General features: G+C 39.9%; 1 protein-coding gene across 1 annotated transcript in view; it reads right to left on the bottom strand.

Annotated features, from left to right (window-relative positions):
- Nucleotides 1-883: 883 nt before the first annotated feature.
- SWAP70 (switching B cell complex subunit SWAP70) overlaps nt 884-20698 on the bottom strand; it is a 78312-nt gene continuing 58497 nt past the window's right edge. Inside the window, exons 8-12 of the mRNA XM_051967662.1 lie at nt 16347-16454; nt 15105-15271; nt 9047-9245; nt 4151-4247; nt 884-3625 (exon numbers count right to left, since the gene is read on the bottom strand). Coding sequence (XP_051823622.1) covers nt 3519-3625; nt 4151-4247; nt 9047-9245; nt 15105-15271; nt 16347-16454 — 678 coding nt within the window. The 3' untranslated portion in view covers nt 884-3518. The remainder of the gene's footprint in view (nt 3626-4150; nt 4248-9046; nt 9246-15104; nt 15272-16346; nt 16455-20698) is intronic.

Genomic DNA, 20698 nt, shown 5'->3' with positions numbered 1-20698 from the left:
TCATTTCCTTCTTGACTCAACACTTAGAGGAAAGCTTTACTGATTCCCCGCCTGCTTGGGCAATCCTTCCCTAAAGCTACTTTGTAATCTGTTTGTATATATTATGTATACACGTACACATTCTGTTAGAATGTAAATTTTATGAGGGCAGATGTAATGATGTGATCAGAGGAGGAGACTTAGGCTGTGCCCTCTAGTACTCAAAGGGGCATTAGGGGAGGGACTTGGATTTCAGGTATAAAAGAAGAACAAATTTTGCTTTCAAGCTCCTATTTGATAGGACATCCACCTCTGCAATTGTGTGAAGACTTTTAACTTCAGCCCTTCAAGTCTCATTGGACTCATTGGATTTCTCACAACAGGAACAATTTTGTGGGGGACATATAAAAGAGCAAAATAATCTAACAGTGTAAATGCATACTTGACGCACCAAATTTAATTGCCTGGTTTCAGGCCCTGCCGGGCCTCTGGTTCTCTCCCAGTCAAGGGTCCAAGCTATCATGAGCAGACCTGTACATGTTTATAGAAGCAGAAGGGTGACAGCTGGAAGTGGAACCAGCTGGGCTCTGGATCTGCACTGGCCCTTTCCCAAAAAACCTCCCTACCGTTTAATCTGTGGATCAAAAAACCAAAATGGCACAGCAAGGAAAGTCCAGCATACAAAGATACAAGACACATGAGAGGGAAATGTTTTCTTGTGTGACTTGATTTCAGCAACTCTGACATGCCCATCAGTTATAATCTTCCCCACATTAATGAAATAATGGCTCAGAGACCAAATGTAAGAAAACCTCTCTTCCTGCCAACGCCTGGTTTTGATCACTTATTAACTAACAGTGACTGGAGGGGAGGGGAGAAGAAGAGTAACTTTCACCAAACCAAACACATGCAAATATTTCTTTATTAAGAAATACACAGTTTAATATATATCTGATTGTTTGCTGTCTGGGGGGGAGGGAGAAAAATTTGGAACACATGTTTTGCAAAGGTGAATGCTGAAGATTATCTTTGCATATATTTGGAAAAATAAAATGCTATTAAAAATTTTTTTAAAAAGATAATAAAACACAAAGTACTTTCCCTCACCATTTTATTAATGTGGACAGTTCTAAAATCATGTCATTCATGTATTTTTTTTTTCCTGTTCTCATTTGGTCTGTTTTCCTAAAAAAAAAAACAATATAAAACATTTCACAAATATTTTAGGAAAATTAGCAAAAGTTAAACAAATTGAATGTCCCCAATCTTACAGTGTTTCAACAATGAGATTGCTTGTATATTAGAACATACTCTTCCACTGCATCCTCAGATCCAACAGAACACAAAAGTACATTAACCTTTTCATCACCTGCATTTTCTGAGCTCTTTCCCTGTTAAACAATCACACTGCTGGTCATTTAGGAAACCAACGGCACATCCAGATCCCACTGGAAATTTCAGGGTGCTCTGCCACACAGAGCAGTTGATCTCAGACCAATGAGGATGGGGTTCATGTATATCAGGTCTGGCTGTAGAGCCTGGAGGGAGGAGTTATGGCGGCTGTCTCCAAGTGGCTGAAGGACTGTCAGGGGGAAGATGGATTAGACCAGCCAGTCAAGTTTGCAAAGAAGCAAATAAAAGCTTGAAATCAAGAAAAACTTCCTCCCTGGGCTGGGCACAGAGCTGGCTGGCCCGCCTGAGAGGCATTTCAGCAAACTCTGGGGGAAAACCTGTTGGAAAGAGGTGAGGCTATCCTTTCTTTTAAATTTTATAAAACTGTTATGAACTGAACTAAGTCATTTCCATGTTGTCCACGATTCAATTAAATTAACATGATGCTTCTTTTCCACGATAACTAGGGTGTATGACTACTACACACAGCGCAGATGACAGATGTCCACTGAAGCTCTCCGACACTGATGTTCAACTTGGTCAGGGTTAGAATGAAGTTAAAGCTTGAGGGAGCCAAGCGAGCAGAAGCGGGCTGAGAAAAAAAGGCAGCAATAAGGGGGCTGAGCCGTGGGGGCCACAGTCTGTCTGCTTCGGAAAAGCTGGGGCACCGCAGCAGGGAGCAAGGGCCTCTACCAGACTTTCTTTAAAAGCCAAAACCAACGCGTTTTCCTCGAGGGAAAGCATTTTTTCATCCAGTGCTTTATACTTCTTTGGAAAGTCTTGGTTCCTTATTAGTTATTGTTATACTGGAGTCGTATATAGGCTCCTTAATCAAAGTAAGAGAAAATTATCTCTCCTCTTCCACATCTGAAGATCTTATTGGTAGACTTTAGGTTGACTTCAAAAGGCCGACCCCACACCTCATTCCAAATCTGTAAAATACATTACTGAATAAACAAAGTAATAATACTGATAAATATCTGGCTAGAAGAAAACAGAAACCCATACTGTATCTGCAAATTTTCAAAGATCCTAATGAGAAGTAACTTTTAAAAATTAGGAAATAAGGCTTACAAAAGCAGGAAGAAGTGAACATTAAATAAAACCTATGCTCCAATTAATTGCCAAAGGCAACGTGATTAAAACTCGGTAAGGGCATTGCGTCGGTTAATGTCTTTTACTCAGATAAGAGGCAGTAACTTATAGGATTATAACCTTTTCGAGTGTATCTACATTTGTCTAAAGTAACATAAATCTGCATGCATGACGGTTCAGAATAGTTTAATATTATTAACATGCGCCTCCCACTATCACACTCCTCTGATGCCGCAGGATGGCATGAAAACGAGCCTGGGTTCTTGAAGGCTCTGCTAGTCAAACCGGAGCCCGGTCTGGAGTATCCTATGATACTGGGAAGGTCTCGAGCCTGAGTGCGGAGAGGCTCAGTCCCTGAAGCCGGCCACAAAGTGATGAGCTGTGGGGACTCTCACAAGAGTTTCATGGAAGCTGTTTTCATGGAAGCCTCTTCACCGAGGCAAGGGAGGAAGCACTGAACTCCCATCCCAAGGGAAACATCGCTGTGATGTGGAGGTTAGGGGGCTGGCTGTCTGGCCATGACTCCTTCTCCATTTATTGTTAGGTGGGGAAGAAAAAGATTCGCAGAAATGAAAGCTGGATTCTCTCCAAAAGCCATGATGAGTGTCAGAAGCTGGTTCCCACCCACCATGATTATAACCACATTCAAAAGGCAGAGCATCAGTGGGCCAGTGATCGGGATAACGTTAAAGGCTCGTTCAGCTTCCTGCGCAGCAGAGGTTCCCACATCACCAGCCGCAGGAGGATACGTGACAAAGACAAAGGTCTATCTGGAGACAGTGCGCTGCCGTAGACTGTCCAAAACGTGGTTCTTCTCCACGTGGGAGGGAAAACGAGAGCTGTCTTCTAGGGGTGGGGAATGAGGGCCAGCAGACAAGGAAGGACATCTGTGATGCTGCTTCTGCTGCCCTCACGCAAAAGGCGCACAAAGAAGCAGCTTCCTTGGCGTGCTGGCCCAGCCGGCGGCACGAAGGCGATCGCCGCGGGGCCACACGCCACGTGGTCTTTGGCACAAAGCTCCCGGCTCCCCCTGACCTCCGGGCCCAAGGCAGTCACTCTGTGCTCTTCTTCCCTTTCCAACTCTTTTCTCGTTCTTCAAGCTCTGCTTGAGTGAAGGCGGCTGGTCCCCAGTTTGTAATTAAGTGAGGATTTTTTGAACCTGAAAAACAGACATGTCTATGTCAGCTTTTATATCAGATGGTATTTCATAGGCACATATGCCATTATCGTAATGCTTAGAAACAAAATGAAAATTTGCTTTGTCTCACACCTATGTTTACACTTCTAGACTGTAGAAGATTATACTTCTGATCAGCAGAGCATTTCCCCCAATGGAGAAGCTGGCTCCCAGGAAAAGTCAAAACAAAATTACCATAAATAGCCTTGGTTTCTATTATTTTTGGCCAAAAGCACATTCTAGAACAGGAGCTGACCTGGGATCCATGAACATAATTTTTTCATATTTTTCTAAGTGTCTTTCAGTAATAATGTTTTCTTTGTAACTATATGTATTTTATCACATGCATAAGAAGACACTATTCTGAGAAGTGTCTGCATGCTTCTCCAGACAGGCAATGCACGCCACAATACAGAAGAGGTAAGATCCCTGTTCAAGAATCACACACAGACAAGCAGAACTCTAAAAGCCCCGGTGAACTTGGTGCTGACTTCACAGAGCCCTTACCTGGTTCTATCAATCGAATGAGTCCCTCATGCTGGGCCACCTTATCCTTCCAGCTCCTCGTCTTTCTAGCTGCCATCTCTAGCTTCTTTTTGACTCCCTGAAACAAAGAGAGTTGTAAATTTGGTTAGGAAGATGAGTTTATAATGTGTATACTCATTACATTAGTAAAACAAAAAAAAAAAAAGAGGAAGGAAGGGAAGGAAGAGAAGGAAGGGAAAGAAGGAAGAAAAAGAATTTGGAAACTTGAGTGATTTTCCTGGCACCAAGCCAATGGGACTTGAGATGCAATGAAGCCTTCCTCAAACAACCACTCCTCTCCAGTTTAAGACTCAAAGGTCACCTCATCCAACAACCTAAATACAGATTCCCCAGTTTCAGTCTGAATCAGCTACCTCCAGTTTCCTAAGAAAGATATAAATGCCCTTTCCAGACTAAAAACACTTCTTTGCTGAGAAAAAAAAAAAAAAAAAAAAAAGGAGCTAAAAATCAGTTTATGTGACTTCAAGCTCAATGAATGAATAGGTGATTGCTGAAAAATCTTAATAGCTCTGCATTAGCTACAAGAAAAAATAGGAGGAGCAGATAAAAGAGCAGCAGTATGCAAAATGCTTCAAAATTCATCCCTGTGTGTATTTGCTTTGCATTATTCATTTTACATTTTCTTTACATACTTTGCAACTTTTCCATTAGCATGTAAACTCTTTGGGAGTGGGAATTATTTTCAGGCTTGGCATTTGTATCCCTAGGGATACTAGCACTATCCTTAGCATTTTATAAATTCTTGTTGACTGATTTCTAAAAATTTAAATGTGAAAAGGAAAAAGTAGCTGGGAAGATAGAAAGGTTAAAAGAATGGTAGGGCTGAGTGAAGGCTTTTAAGAAAAGAAGACTCCTATCATTATTAGCCCTATGCACCCAAAAAAATCAAAGACAGAAGAAAACCTATATACATAAAAAAAAAAAAAAAACACCTTATAAAACTCTTTATTGTAGCAGAGAATTGGAAACTTATCATCAACTGGGGGGACAAGTGAACAAATTATAATATAAGAGAGTGGATTAAAAGTCAAAATCCTACAATATGTTATTTATAAGAAACACAGTTGAAGCAGAAGGATACACACAAAGTAAAGGTAAAAGGCAGGAGGCAGAATATATTATGTTTCTGCTGAAATAAAAAAAGCATCAATAGTGATCCTAATCTCAGATAAAGTGAAAGCAAAAATAGATCTACTTAAAAAAGATAAGGAAAAATTATATTTTACTAAAGGGTACCATAGATAATGAAGTAATATCACTATTAAACATATATGTAACCAAGTGGCATAGCATCCAAATTCTTAGAGAAGTTAAATGACATGCAGAAAGAAATAGAAAATAAAACTATTTGAGCAAAACCTATTGAGGCATCTCAATCTCCCTCTCTCAGAATTAGATAAATCTAACCCACAAAATAAACAAGACAGAAATTAAGGAGATGAATAGAATTTTAGAAAAGTTAGATATGATAGATTTCTAAAGAAAACTGAAAGGAGATAGAAAGAAATATGTCTTTTTCTCAGCAGTACATGACACCTACACAAAAACTGATCACATATTAAGGCATTAAAAACTTCACAATCAAATGCAGAAAGACAAAAAAATTAAATGCATTCTTTTCAGATCATGATGCAATAAAAATTACATGTAATAAAGGGCCACAGAAAAATAGGTCAAGAATTAATTGGAAACTCAATAATCTAATCCTAAAGAATGGATGGGTCAAACAACAAATCAAAGAAATAATCAATAATTTCATCTAAGAAAATAACAATAATGAGACAACATACCAAAACTTGAGATAAAGCCAAAGCAGTTCTTAGGGGAAATTTTATATCTCTAGATGCTTATATGAATAAAACAGTACAAGAGGAGATCAATGAATTGGGCATGTAACTAAAAAAGCTAGCAAATTTTTTAAACCTCAAATATCAAATTAGAAAATCTGAAAATTAAAGGAAAGAATAAAACTGAAAGAAAACTACTGAATTAATAAATAAAAATAAAAGTTCTATTAAAAAAAAACCAACAAATAGATAACTCTTTGGTTAATTTGATTTAAAAAAGGAAAAAAGCAAACCAAATTGCCAATATCAAAAATGAAAAGAGTGAACTTATCATCAATGAAAAGGAAATAAAACAGTACTTAGGAGCTATTTTGCCTAATTATATGCCAAAAAAATCTGATAATCTAATTGAAATGTGGATGAATACTTGCAAAAATACTGAACAGATTAACAGAGGAACTTACTTAAATAGTCCCATTTTGGAAAAAGAAATTGAAGAATCTATTAATCAACTCCCTAAGAAAACATTAAAGTACAATTCTTCCAATACTATATAAGCTATTTGGAAAAATAGGGGGAAAAATCTTTTTATGACACACCTATGACACTGATATCCAAACCAGGAAGTACCAAAACAGAAAAAGAAAATTATAGACCAATTCCCCTAAAGAATGCTATGCAAACATATCTAACATATATAGGACTACTTGTCATCTTGGGGAGGGGGTGGAGGGAGGGAGGGGAAAAATCAAAACATAAGCGAGTGCAAGGGATAATGTTGCAAAAAATTACCCTGGCATGGATTCTGTCAATATAAAGTTATTATTAAATAAAATTAAATTAAAAAAAAAAAGAATGCTATGCAAAAATCTTAAATAAAATATTAGCAAAAAAATTGCAACAACTTATCAGCAAGACAATACACTATGATCACGTGGGAGTTACACCAGGATTGCAGGGTTGGTTCAATACCAGGAAAACTATTGCTATAATTGACATATCAATAACAAAACTAACAGAAATCAAATGATTATCTCAATAGATGCAGAAAAAGTATTTGACAAAATATAAAAACCATTCCTAGTAAAAATACTAGAAACCATAGGAATATAGGGAGTTTGCCTTAAAATGATAGGAAGCATTTATCTAAAACCATCAAAAAGGATTCTATGTAATGCAAACAAGCTAGAAACATTGCCAGTAAGATCAGGGGTAAAACAAAAATTCCCATTGTCATCACTATCTTTCAATATTGTACTAGAAATGTTAGCTTTTTTAGCCAAAAAATTACAGTAATTAGATTAGGCAATGTATCCTAGAGAATCAAGTAAATAACTACTAGAAACAATGAACAACTTTAGCAAAGTTATAAAGTTATATAATGATATATATAAAATTATATAAAGTTATAAAATAAACCCACATAAATCATTGGCATTTCTTATGTTGGCAGCAGCAAGAGAAAGAAAGAGAAATCCCATTTAAAATAACTATTGACAATATAAAATACCTAGGAGTTACCCACCAACACAATTATAAAAGACTATTCATACAAATAAAATTAGAAGCTAAAAAACTGGAAAAATGCCAACTGCTCACGGATAGGATATATAATAAAAATGACAATTCTACCTAAATTAATCTACTTATTCAGTGCCATATCAAACTGCCAAATAATTACTTAATAGTGCTAGGACAAATAACAACAAAATTCATCTGAAAGAACAAAGAGTGAAGAATATCAAGGGAATTGATGGAAGAAAAAAAAGGCAAATGAAGGTGGCCTAGCAATATCAAACCTAAAGCTCTATTACAAAGCAGCAGTCATCAAAACCATCTGGTACTAAGACACAGTGATGGATCAATGAAACAGATTAGGCACATAAGACACAATAATCAATGACTATAGTAATCTACTGTTGATTTAACCTGAAGACTCCAACTTTGGGGATTAAAAACTCACTTTTTGACAAAAATTGCTGGGAACACTGGAAAATAGTATGTCAAAAACTCAGCATAGACCTTCACATCCCATACCAAAATAAGGTCAAAATGGGTACATGATTTAAGAATAAAAAGTGATACTATAAGCAAATTAGGAAAGCAAGAGATAATTTACCTATCAGATCTTTGGAGAAAAGAAGAATTTGTAATCAAACAAGAAAAAGAGACCATTATAGAATACAAAATGGGCAATTTTGATTACTTTAAATTAAAAAGTTTTGCACAAGTAAAACCAATGTATTCAAGATTAGAAGGGAAACAGAAAGCTGGAAAACAATTTTACAGCCAATATTTCTGATTTAAAAACCTCATTTCTAAAATATATAGAGAACTGAGCCAAATTTATAAGAATACAAGTCATTCTCCAATTGATAAATGGTCAAAGGACATGAACAGACAATTTTGAGAAGAAATTAAAATCATCTATAGTCATATGAAAAAATGTTTTAAATCATAACTGATCGGAGAAATGCAAATTAAAACAACTCTTGAGGTAGTACTTCATACCTAACAGACTGGTTGAGTCGACATGTTGGAGGGGATGTGGGAAAACAGGGACGTTAATGCACTGTTGGTGGAATTGTGAATTGATTCAAAAACATTAAGAAAAAAATTCTTGAAAAGATTTAAGAATTCTGATCCATGTAAAGACCATATACAACTCTGAAAGCCCAATGATGGAGATGTTTCCCACCTCCTGGTAGAAAGGTAAAGGACCAAATGAACAGAATGAGATACAAATTTTTGGACACGGACAACATGTGAATTTATTTTGCTCGGCCATGTTTATTTGTTAAAAGTATTGCTTTTTTCTCTTTTTATCTGGTAGGGGTGGGAATAAGTCAGGGCAAGGGAGGGAGACAGTAAAGACAAGGCTGTGAGGTATGACACTGAATTACAGATTCCTTTAAAAAACTGGCCATACAGAAAAAGGCCACTTTGTATATGGAAATATCCCCTTTATTTGATGTTGATTAAATTCAGAATAAAATTAAAAAACAAAAACGAAGGAAGCCAGTGCCCGCAGCAAGCAGAAGAGCCTGCCTGCCTCCAGCTTCCAGCTCACCTCATACTGCTCCAGGGCCTGCTTCCTCTCCTGCTCCAGCTGCTCCAGCTGCTGCATGGCTTCCTGCAGCGCGCGCTCCTTGAGCAGCCGCTGGTTCTCCAGCTCCTGCTTCTCCGCCTCGGTGGTCTGGATGGCCTGCTGCTGCTCCATGTGCCAGCGTTCCAGCTCGGCTCTCTTAGAGGTCTCTTCTTCCAGCAGCCTGCGGGGAGAGGGGGGGATCAGACGGGGGACGCCACCCTGTCATCTCAGCCCCTGCAGCCCCTGCCTCACTGCTGGCCAGAGAGCTGCCGGGGTGAAACACAAGGCATCTGTGGGAGGAGGGTGGTGACAAAAGGGAGGAGAGCCGGGAATCTCTTCCAGGCCCTCAGGCAGTGCTCCCGGTCACCCAGGAGGAGCATGCACTACAGGGATGGGGAGGCTGTCGGAGCAGCCTGTGTCCAAGCACCAGAGGTGGGCTGACCATGACTATCAGGGACAGGAAACTCCATGCACACACACAGAAGAGAACCTGATACGGAGAGTCGGGAATCACCGCTTGCAGGTCAGATACAAAATCTGTAATTCCCCTAAAATAAACAGAAAGCAAATTGACAGGAAATTTCAGGATCTGCCATCTCACTTCCTGGCCCCCGTAGGCATCCGCCTTGTTACAAACCTACCAGGCGGGGAGGGGGCAGCCTCCCAGTCAATAATTCCCTCCTTGCCCGTCTGGCCCAAGGGAGGGGCTTAATGGGCGCAGGTTCACTGACTTGCCTTGCCAGGCTATCTCTCACCTCTTTAGTTAGAAAGTCTGCCTTTGTACTGCCCCCTCCCCTCAGTCCTAGCTCTCCCTCTGGGCCGAGCACGGCATGAATCCGTCCCTCCTGCAGCGGGTGCCCGCCTTGCAGAGTCCGGAATCCTGCTGTGCCACTGAAGGCCGTGCCCCCCAGAGAGTCACCGCTCCCGGCCCGTGCCACACGTGGGGCCCGGTCCAGACCCTGGCCTCCCTTACTCCGGGCACTGCCTCGAGATCACAGTCGCTTTTTTGGCAGCCACACTGAGCTTGTAATCCAATAAAACTCCGAGGTCCTTTTTCACACGAATTACTGCACAGCCCCTTTCATCCAACCTGGGTATCTTATCTTTTTTGGCAGCCTTATAAATAGCAACTTAACCACTCAACATGGGCAATTAGGATAAAAATAAGCCCAGCCACAAGGAGGAAAAAAAAAAGGTTATTTCCTTGATTTTTATCATCATCAACTATCAACAAATAGCATTTGTTACATTGAGCACAAGGCCTTTGTTTCATGAGCTGAAACCAAGTAGATGGTTTATCATCCTTTCTCTGATCTGCACAGGTGGAGGGAAAGCTCGTGCACTGCTTCAGTGCTCCCTGCGCCTTTTACAGGCCCTTCAGGAGGACAATGAAGCGTGAAATTGAAAAGGAGGAGGAGAGTGAATTGGACTCTACGTGGGAAACCCTGAAGCCTTTCCAGAGACCCCAAGCTTCTCTCTGGGATTAAAAAACCGACTTTTAAAGAACAAGATGTATGTCAGAGAACTGGCACACCCCATACCAAAATAAGGGCAAAATGGATACAAAATTTGGGCATAAAGAGTGATACCATAAGCAAATTAGGAGAGAAAGGGATGTTCATCTATCAGATCTTTGGAGAAGGGAGGAATTTATGACCAAAGAATAACTAAAGAACATCATGAAATGCAAAATGGGCAACTTGGATTACGTTAAGTTAAAAAGGTTTTACACATACAAAACCAACTCAAACAAAGGAAGCATAAAACTAGGGAACAAAATTTTACAGCCAATGTTTCTGGTAAAGACCTGATTTCTAAAATATATAGAGAACTATGTCAAATTTTTAAGAATACAAGTCACTCCAAAGATGATAAATGGTCAAAGATATGAAGACAATTTTCAGATGAAGAAATTAAAGCCAGCTATGATCATAGGAAACAAAGCTCTAAATCGCTACAAATTAGAGAAATGCAAATTAAGACAACTCTGAGGTGTCATCTCACATCTCTCAGATTGAGTAAAACTGCCTAAGCAATGTCTCTACTGGGTCTGTATCCCAAAGAAATCATAAAAAGAGGGAAAAGAACCTATAAAGACAAAAATGTCTGTAGCAGCTCTTTTGGTGGTAGACTTGGAAAGAAATGGAAAATAAATAGATGCCCTTCAACTGAGGAATGGCTAAATAAGTTATGGTCTATGAATGTTATGGAATATTATAGTTCTATAAACAATGATGAACAAGTTGATTTTAGAAAGGCCTGGAAAGCATCAAACTGATGCTGAGAAAAACAAGCAGAGCCAGGAATACACAATACACAATAACAGCAAGAATGTGCGATAACCAACTCTGAAAGACGTGGTTCTTCTCAGTGGTTCAATGATCCAAAGCAATAAATAAAACTTTAGATAGAAAATGCCATCTGCATCCAGAAAGCAAACTATAGAAGGTAAATCAACATATGCTATGTTCACTTGTTTTTCTTCTTCTCTTTTTTTTCTCTCATTCTGAGTTTTCTCTCCCAACATGATTCATAAAGAAATGTGTATTTAAAAAATGAACATACATGCAAAATCAGAAAAAATAAAGAACACAAAAAAGAGACAAAGAAAAGACCAAAATGCCATATGACTTCCAAGTATCAGACATGACCATTCTTTGAAGAATCAAAAGTGCAGATGAGCAAAGAACAAAAGGGAGACTGTCAGAAATAAGCTGCAGCACATTACCAATGAGGGAATGGGTGCGAAAAGTACCATAAGCATTACCATCACAGAAAAGTCAGCCCGCCCCAAACAGAAAGCAAAGGCCAGCGGATAACAGCCCCGGGAGTGTGCTTGTTAGCCACTGAATCTGAAAACACCTAAGGGAAGGCTCTTCTGGGCTGAGCAGACCCTCTGCAGGGAGGGCATGGACAAGAAATGCACAGGACAAAAGGTCTGAGGAAGGTGCATTTCGGTTTTTCTTGAGGAGATCCCCAAACCGGAGACCACGGGGGCACTTCTGTACTGATGACTCTGAGCACCAAGGCAAGAAGAGATACCTGCTCTGAATCCCTGCAAAGGGACTCCTGCAACCTCCTTCTGACTAGTCCTCTGACTGCTTCTGTGGGCTGAGAGGTCTGGGAACCGCCAGTGTTCCCAAGGCCTCCTACTGGTTTGCTGGGTATGGCCTGGGCTGGACGGTGCTCCCGGCTTACCCGGTACAACAGACCTTTCCTGCCGACCTCCTAACGTGTCTTGGGCTGGAAAACTGTCCCCCCCCCCCCCATTCTTCTGTACATTCTGCTGCTCCAGAATTTGTTTTGAAGAGGGCTCTCTTCCTCTTTTCCACCATGTTATAACTACATTTTTCAAAGAGAAGCCAAATATCAGAATATTATGGTACTGGCTAACCAAAACCTGCCTTCTCTGATTGTAAGCTTTCTATTGCAAACATATTTGCCTTCTAATAAGGAAACCCTGCCTTTTATGCTCTTCCTACAAGGCAATCAAGTTGGAAAAGTTTTGTTTATTTTTAATGTTCCTTCCAACTTGGTCTTTTTTGGCAAGCGCAACCTGGATAGATATATATACTATATAATGTAATTTAAACCAAAAAAAAAATTTAATGAATTACAAGCTTAGCCATGGCAAGTTATGATTAACTTATAAAATTAGAGAATAATCATCTTCAAGAACTTTACAAGTCATCTAATTAAGGCCCCTGCTTTTAGGAAGTCCCACTGACAACACGGCAAAAGGAACACTGGCCTGGGCCTCCTCTGGAAACACAACAGTCCCTTCTGGGTCCTCAGTGTCTTCCATTTGTAAAAGGAAAAAGTCAGACTAGCTTCTAGAGAGTAATTCCCAGCACTAAGACTCAGCTTTTTACAGAATTCCATGAAGGAGACTCCCTCAATCACCTTTCTCAAGCAACTTTGCACTACACCAAGGAATTTTTTCTTGCACATGAGTTAAATTCTTCATGTTAAAGCTCAGTCTTATTTTTTCTTCACCTCTGAGCATTTTTAAAAAGAGATATCATTATCATTTGCCCCAATTGGGTTCCTGCTTCTAAAAGATATATATGGTTTTCAAGTAGCTCAAGGTAAAATGTCTATTCTCAGCATACTTGCCTCCAAGCCATTTGTTGTGGAAGGCATTGTTTGAGAAAACGGCTCGGCTTAGTTCTACCTCGCCCCTGAAATCTCAGGGCTCAGCTTGGGAATTTGGCCCCTCCTCAGCCCCCTGTCCCCTCTGACTGGAGCAGGGCCTCCTCCACAGCAGGTTCAGGCCTCTCCAGGTAACTTCATTTTCCATCAGATGCCTTACTTGCTTTTGACGCCATGAACATCATGCCCCCCTTGCCAGATCACCTCTGGCACCCTCTGCCCTTTTCAGCTTCCTTTTATGGGCTGTTTCCCCCAGTTGGATTAGTACCTCAAGGGCAGGACCCGTCCTCCCTTTCATTTGTACCTTCATTGCTTAGTGCAATACCTGACACACAGTAGGTGCTTAATAAATGTCTACAACTGGCTGCCACAGGCCTAAAGATGTTCCTGTGGCCAATTCTATCATGAAGTATTTTGAGAGTTTCATCTGTAAAGTCCTAATCCCAAAAGTTGAAAACATCACTTTCAATCCCAGTAGGACTTTCACATGATCTATGTTCTTCCTTCAAGTTTAACCCTAATAAAGGTTGTGATCAGTGGCTAATAGGTATATATTTAAAAATCTTATTTAACAAGAGGAAATGAGGGGGAAAGGGTTTGACCTAATGGGCTGCTGCTGGTCAAGCAGAATCACAGTTCCCTGCAAGTTTCAAGTTAACTTAGAAAACCACAAATTAAAATGATCTAGATTGTGCTGTATTGTTTTGTTGTTGCTGTTTTATTTTGCTAGACATTTCCCAATTACACTTTAATCTGGTTTAGGTCTCATTTTAGGTCCCTCTCCCACCTCTCTTTGACACTTCTGCTGGAGAGAAATCACTTTCTACCTTGAAAGTGATGTTATTTTTTTTTTAAACTGTGGATTACAAATTTTTGGGTTTTTTTAGTAGTTTTACTCCTAGAAAGGGAAGGGGAAAATGGAAGGGGAGGTAATGGCTTAAGGCTGAAAGTGAAAGTTTTGAAAACAGTTTTAATATTTCTAGTTCCTTCAACCTGTTCATAAAATGGTTTTCAACTACTTTCCTTTCTTGCTGAAACTTAGCCCCCAAACCAGATACAATACTCTATAGTTGGGACAAATCTCAAGTCTCCAGTGCAGATTTTAGCCCAAAAAAATCACCTCCTCCTTCCCAATCATGGTTTGCCTAAAAACTGACCAAAATGGCCATAATTCTCCTGAAGGCCACTGGCTTTTTAGAGGTGCCCAGCGGCACACGCATTTCATCCATGGCATCGGCCCTAACATCAGGCATCTCTGGGCCATTATGAGCTTGGGATGTGAAAATTTGTTCAATAATTTAGAGAGGAAACCTACATCCAAGGCACAGTCACGCTCTAGCAGGGGCTGCTAGAATATCTGAGAAGGCTCCTGGCTCCCTCCACTGATTCAGATCAAAGCCCTTCCATCTCTCTGAAAGGGGCTTTGAGCACCACCGTGAAGCCCCCCATCCTCAGGAAGGCTGGGTCTGAGCTGACAGACACATCCCACAGGCGACACGGGAACCGAGCCTTGGGGAGCGTCAGAGCTCTGGCAGATGCTTTCAGAAGCCAGCCTGACCCCCGAGAGTCAGGAGGAACCAGCAAGACCGGCCAAAAGCTGAGACTGTCGGGGCTGTTTGGTCGGAGGCCGTAGTTTCTGAACTAGTGCGGGAAATTCTCTCCCTTGAAACGCTTTTCACTGATAACTTGTTGGCAGTCTGAGAGCTGCTTCTGAGAACCAAAACTACACATGTGTATTTGGACTGGAAGGAGATTGCCAAGAAGCCACAGACAAGCTGTTAGGGCGCATTCGAATAAACCTCCTATTGAACTGGTTGTGAATGGCTGCTCCTGTTTGGTCGGGCTAATGAGAAAACTTATCCGCGCTCGAAGCAGAAGGAACCAGCACCTGGCCTGGAGCTTCCTGACCGTCTCTTCGTCTTGGCGAGCTTGCCTCTCGTCTTCCAGGGCCTCCTGCAGCTGCAGGTACATGTCCTCAAGCTCGCGGACCCTCTGCAGATACTGCTCCAGTTCCGATGACTTCTGGGCCACCTGTTCTTCCATCTGCTGCCGGATCTGATAGCACAAAATGAGACCAGTGTCAAGTTCTGCCCCAAGAAGGGCCTTACATTGCCCTTCCTCCCTCAGGACGCAACTACCATCTGACCGCCTTTCGAAAAGGATATCCCATTCTAATATAAAAATCAGAATCAAATATAATGTAAATGCCTTGATCTGCTCATCCCTCTAAAAAATTTCCTTCCTATGATCAAGAATATTTTCTCTCCAGAATCTCGTTCCCTTAAATATTTTTTCCTGTATTGAAAACAACTACTGGCTGTCAGTAAGGGGTAAAGAGGAATGACCCTGGTCCTTTTGAAGGCAAGCAAAGGGTTAAGGAGTACAAGTCAGCCACGACTGCTATGTATTTCAGGAGGAAGGGAGAGGAAGATACTTTCTCAGTCCCTGCCACTGCCTCTCTCCTCTCTCCCTCTGGCATCCCTTGTGGCTCCCCTGGACTAGAGATCTTAAGCTATCACTGCCTATCCGGGAACATCTCCAACTCTATTGGGCAGACTCTAGCAATGAACGGGCCAAGAGTATTTGAATAGTCTCTCCTCAATTAAAAGCAAAGGTGCTTAACCAAAAGCCTCAAACTTGAAGGAAAAGAAAGTCTTAAAGCTAAGAGCCTCTCAAACCTCCACGCACTAGCCCCATCTCCTTTTTTCTCACCGACACCGGCAGTCACAGCCTCTTTTACTCCAAACACTGAGAAACTGCTTTAGGGAAGGGGTTAGGGGGCCTAGATTTCTGGGTAATTACGGTTGGATCAATGCTCCTTAGAGTAAGAAGAGCAGATCTACTGGCAGGCTGATGGAAGACATCTCATCCCACTAACCCACACCCTTTTCATTTGAAAAAGAAACTATCTGGTGAGGGGGAAAAGAAGGAAAAAAAGGAAAATAAGGGGTGATAGTCATTGAGTTTTAGAGTTAAAAAGGAAATTGGAAATGATCGAGTCAAGTCCCCTCATTGAAACCTGGAAAGGTAAAGCCACTTGTCAGAACAAGGAACAGGACCCATCCTCTTGGTGTTACACTGGTGGGTGTGAGAAAAACGTGCTTCTCCTTTACCCAGATGTGATTCTTACTAGTTTCTCTCTTTCCAGCTCCAGGCTAAACCTGTCTTGTAGTTCCACTTGAGTCTGAAGGCGTTTCTTCTCCTCTTCTGCAGCACGAGACGCAGCTTCTTCCAGTTTCTGTGTAATTTAGCAAAAAAAACCACATTAACAAAAAAGTGAGTTGACCAATTACATACAAATTTGGAGAACAATAATATCATACTCACTGTCCCTAAAGGATCACTTAAATACATTGCAGAGTATTTAAGCAACCTCATGAATGATGGTACTAAGTTTGAAAAATAATCCTCTTTGAATTTCTATTTAAGAACTGCACATTCTGGATGCCCATCAAATGGAGAATGGTTGAGTAAATTGTGGTATATGAATGTTATGGAATATTATTGTTCTGTAAGGAATGACCAGCAGGATGAATACAGGGAGGACTGGCGAGACTTACATGAACTGATGCTAAGTAAAACAAGCAGAACCAGGAGATCATTATACACTTCGACAATGATACTGTTTGAGGATGTATTCTGATGGAAGTGGATCTCTTCGATAAAGAGACCTAATTCAGTTTCAATTGATCAAAGATGAGCAGAAGCAGCTACACCCAAAGAAAGAACACTGGGAGATGAATATAAACTGCTTGCATTTTTGTTTTTCTTCCCAGGTTATTTATACCTTCTGAATTCAATTCTCCCTGTGCAACAAGAGAACTGTCCAGTTCTGCACACGTATATTGTATCCAGGATATACTGTAACCTATTCAACATGTAAAGGATTGCTTGCCATCTGGGGGAGGGGGTGGAGGGAGGGAGGGGAAAAATCAGAACAGAAGTGGATGCAAGGGATAATGCTGTAAAAAATTACCCTGGCATGGGTTCTATCAATAAAAAGTTATTTAAAATAAATAAATAAATAAATAGATATATTTTCTCTTAAAAAAAAAAAAAAGAACTGAACATTCTTTCTTTTAATTCTAATAAATAGATGTGCTGATCCTAACATCAAACCTTTTACAATCTTAGTAAATAATCATCAGTAAAAGCATTTTATTTTTCTTTTTTTTTTTAACAGTATAAACAGAATCTTACTAATATAAAAACTTACATGCCTTCCATGCAGGGGGAACCCCTGAAACTATTATAAACATACATACATATTTATACATATGCATAATATTTTTCTAAGTAAAGTTTCTTGTTACTATGTTGGAAAAAAAGGAAAAAGCAGCTTCCTTGAAGATTAAAACACTTTACATCTAAGTTCTTATTCTAAGACTAAACTGCCAGGTACTAGGCAATATTGATTCGCAAATTATTCTTTTAAAAAGTTAACAGGCCACAGAATTTTTAACCCCCAAGCCTTCTATCTCTAAGAGGATCACAGATGTAAAATTAAATTAAACCAATACTTTAAAATATTAAATTAAATAAATTATTATTTAACCTAGGAAAGTGACTGAAGATTAAAGACTATCTCTGCAGAGGATAAAGTATGGGCAGGCAATTCATGTATGAATAAATGATAAAGTGAGTATTTATTATGGTACTATTACGTGCCAGACAGGGGGCTGGTGTTGAGAACACAAAGACAAAACAGAAGTAATCTTTGTCCTCAAGGAGATTACATCCTAAGAGAGATAATACATATAAAGGAACAGTGGCCAGTGGAGGGAGTTTTTCCCTCAGAGTCACAGAAATGGCCCACCAGTCGGGCCACAGAACTTTCATGCCTTTCCTAGTAGCGCTGAGTGGTTATTCCCTAGGCCAGTAGATATGCATAAGGAGGATTTCTTGGCCACAGTAACATTTTCAAGTGTTTCCCACCATGTAAGGTTAACTCAAAGCAGCTCAGAGATCATCTGGCCCAGCCCACACCAGACTCCCAACAAGTCGTTTCTCCTGACTCAGGCTGAAAGAGACCACGCTTCCTCATGGGCAACTCACTCCACTCCGGGACAGCTCTAACTAATGGGAAGTTTGTCTTTCCAGAAAGCAAAATGATGTCTAAATCTGCCTCTCACTAGCTTCTACTTGGCTCTAGAAGGCAGAACTAATAAAAAAACAAACCAGGTTAATCTCCCTTCTGTGTGAGAGAAGATATCTATCCACCCCAAGTCTGCTAAATATCCCCATTTCTTTTAACCAATGCTCTCATGGCAGACATCCTCCCAACTAAATACAAGTACCCCAATCGTGCTCTGGACACGGCACCATACACTGAAACGCGCCATCTTCCTAGTTCTGTCCATTACGCTTCTCTCAACAAAGCCCAAGTTGCATTTGCTTTTGTGATGATTCATGTTAACTTAGAATCTTTTGAAAAACCCAAATCTTTTTGGATGAACTTCAAGGAATGAAGCAGAGGCTCCTTACAATATGAGACACAAGCTTTACTTCCTTTTCTAAGTCAGTTATTGTCCATTTGAAAGGTACAAAATCCTGATGATGGCTTCTTGGCAAAATTCATTTTTAAAATGTGCCCACTCAGACTTTTTTTTTTTTTTTTTTGCTGAGGCAATTGGGGTTAAGTGCCTTACCCAGGGTCTCACAGCCAGGAAGTGTTAAGTGTCTGAGACCAGATTTGAACTCGGGTCCTCCTGACTTCAGGGCTGGTGCTCTCTATTCACTGCGCTACCTAGCTGCCCCAGTGAGCCTACTCTTATGAAAATATACTTTCCTTATGGTAATACATTTATTAAAAAAAAATTATATCTACTTAATAAATCACCCTGAGAACCGTGATTTAAAAAAAAAAAGGCTTCACCAAAATATTTATAGCAGGACCTTTTGTAGTAGCAAATATTTGAAAAATAAAGTAGATTCCCAATGATTGGGAAATGGCTAAACTGTTATTTGGAATAGAATGAAAAAGCATTTAAGATTCGTTATGTGCAAAGCACTGTGGACGTAAAAGCAAAATGGAGACAGATCTTGTTCTCAATGAACTCGCATTCTAATTGGGGAAGACAACACATAAAATGGCCAGAAAGTCCTTGAGCAGGTAAAGTTGCAGGGTAGATGGCAAGGCTCAAGGGATTTGGGGGAGCAATGGCAAGGCAATCCAAAGGACAGTGAGGAATTCAACACTTAGAATGGAATGAGGCTCTGGGATACCTCCAGCAGATTTAAGGCTGATAACCTGCAGGTCAACAATGCAAAGGAAAAAAGAAAAAAACAAGTAAAACAGAATGTTGTGAAACTGTAATCATCAAACGTGGCCCCCCCAAAAAATGTGCCTACTTCCCTTCTTTGCAAAGACTATTTGTGTGATGCACTTCAATAGCATACTGAGTTAATGTACACTTTAACTGTATTTTTCATTCTTATTAGAAGGGATGACTGGGTGAGTGATGGATATTGAAAAGTGGCTCTCCCATTTTTTAGATGAAGAATGATATAAAACAAGATATAAATAAACATTTTTATGCTTATTTTACTTATTTACTTTATATCATATTTATGTTATATTTTATATTTGTTATATCTTATTTATATTTATGTTTATAATTATGAAGCACAGTATACCATAGGGAATACTAGACACTGAATTAAAAGAGATAATAATTCTTGAATTTTCAGACTTCAAAGCACTATAATAACATGAGGCATAATTACTATTAACTAAGCTCTCTCACTTCTGTGTGTGTGCTTGTTATTGAGTCAATTTTAGTCATATCTGACCTCTGCTTTAGGGTCACTTCTTGATAAAGTGTTGGAGTGCTTTGCCATTGCCTCATTTACAGATGAGAAAACTGAGGTAAATGGGGTGAAATGTCTTACCCAAGGTCACACAGCTAGTAAGTGTCTGAAGCCAGATTTGAACTCATGAAGATGAATGAGTCTTCCCGATGCCAGGCTGGCACTATCCACTGTGCTACCTGGTTGCCCATGTGTGTATATGAACTTATTTTTATTTCCTTGTGCCAACCACTGAAGGCACCCAATGAACAAACAAGTGAACCGAGAAGCTAATTGTGATAAACAAAAAGTGGACTAGACTAAGATCACCTGATGCTTCAAAGGGTGAAAGTTTGTTTAGTGATGGTCATTCTATGAACACAGATCAGAGAAACAATGTTTCCTTAAGCGATTTTCCTATTTTGTTTTGCCTTTTTTTGTTTTTAAAGTCCCACAACTTACAGGAAAGTGCCAAGGACAACTCTTCCTCAGAACTTCGAGGAAAAGCAACAGGAGTGATAAGATAAGCACATGGGTTTTAAACCACAGAAACATGGTTGTTTTTTTCATGGCTACAAATAATGATTTATATCAACCAACCACAAACATGTGAACAAAAACCAGAGTAAGGCCTATTTTTAAAGTACTCTGGTGTTCCTACTTAAAAACCCCCAATCATCTAAACTATAAAAA

This window comes from Antechinus flavipes, chromosome 6, assembly GCF_016432865.1.
Source record: "Antechinus flavipes isolate AdamAnt ecotype Samford, QLD, Australia chromosome 6, AdamAnt_v2, whole genome shotgun sequence".
Lineage (NCBI taxonomy): Eukaryota > Metazoa > Chordata > Mammalia > Dasyuromorphia > Dasyuridae > Antechinus > Antechinus flavipes.
This window is presented reverse-complemented; position numbering and strand designations above follow the sequence as displayed.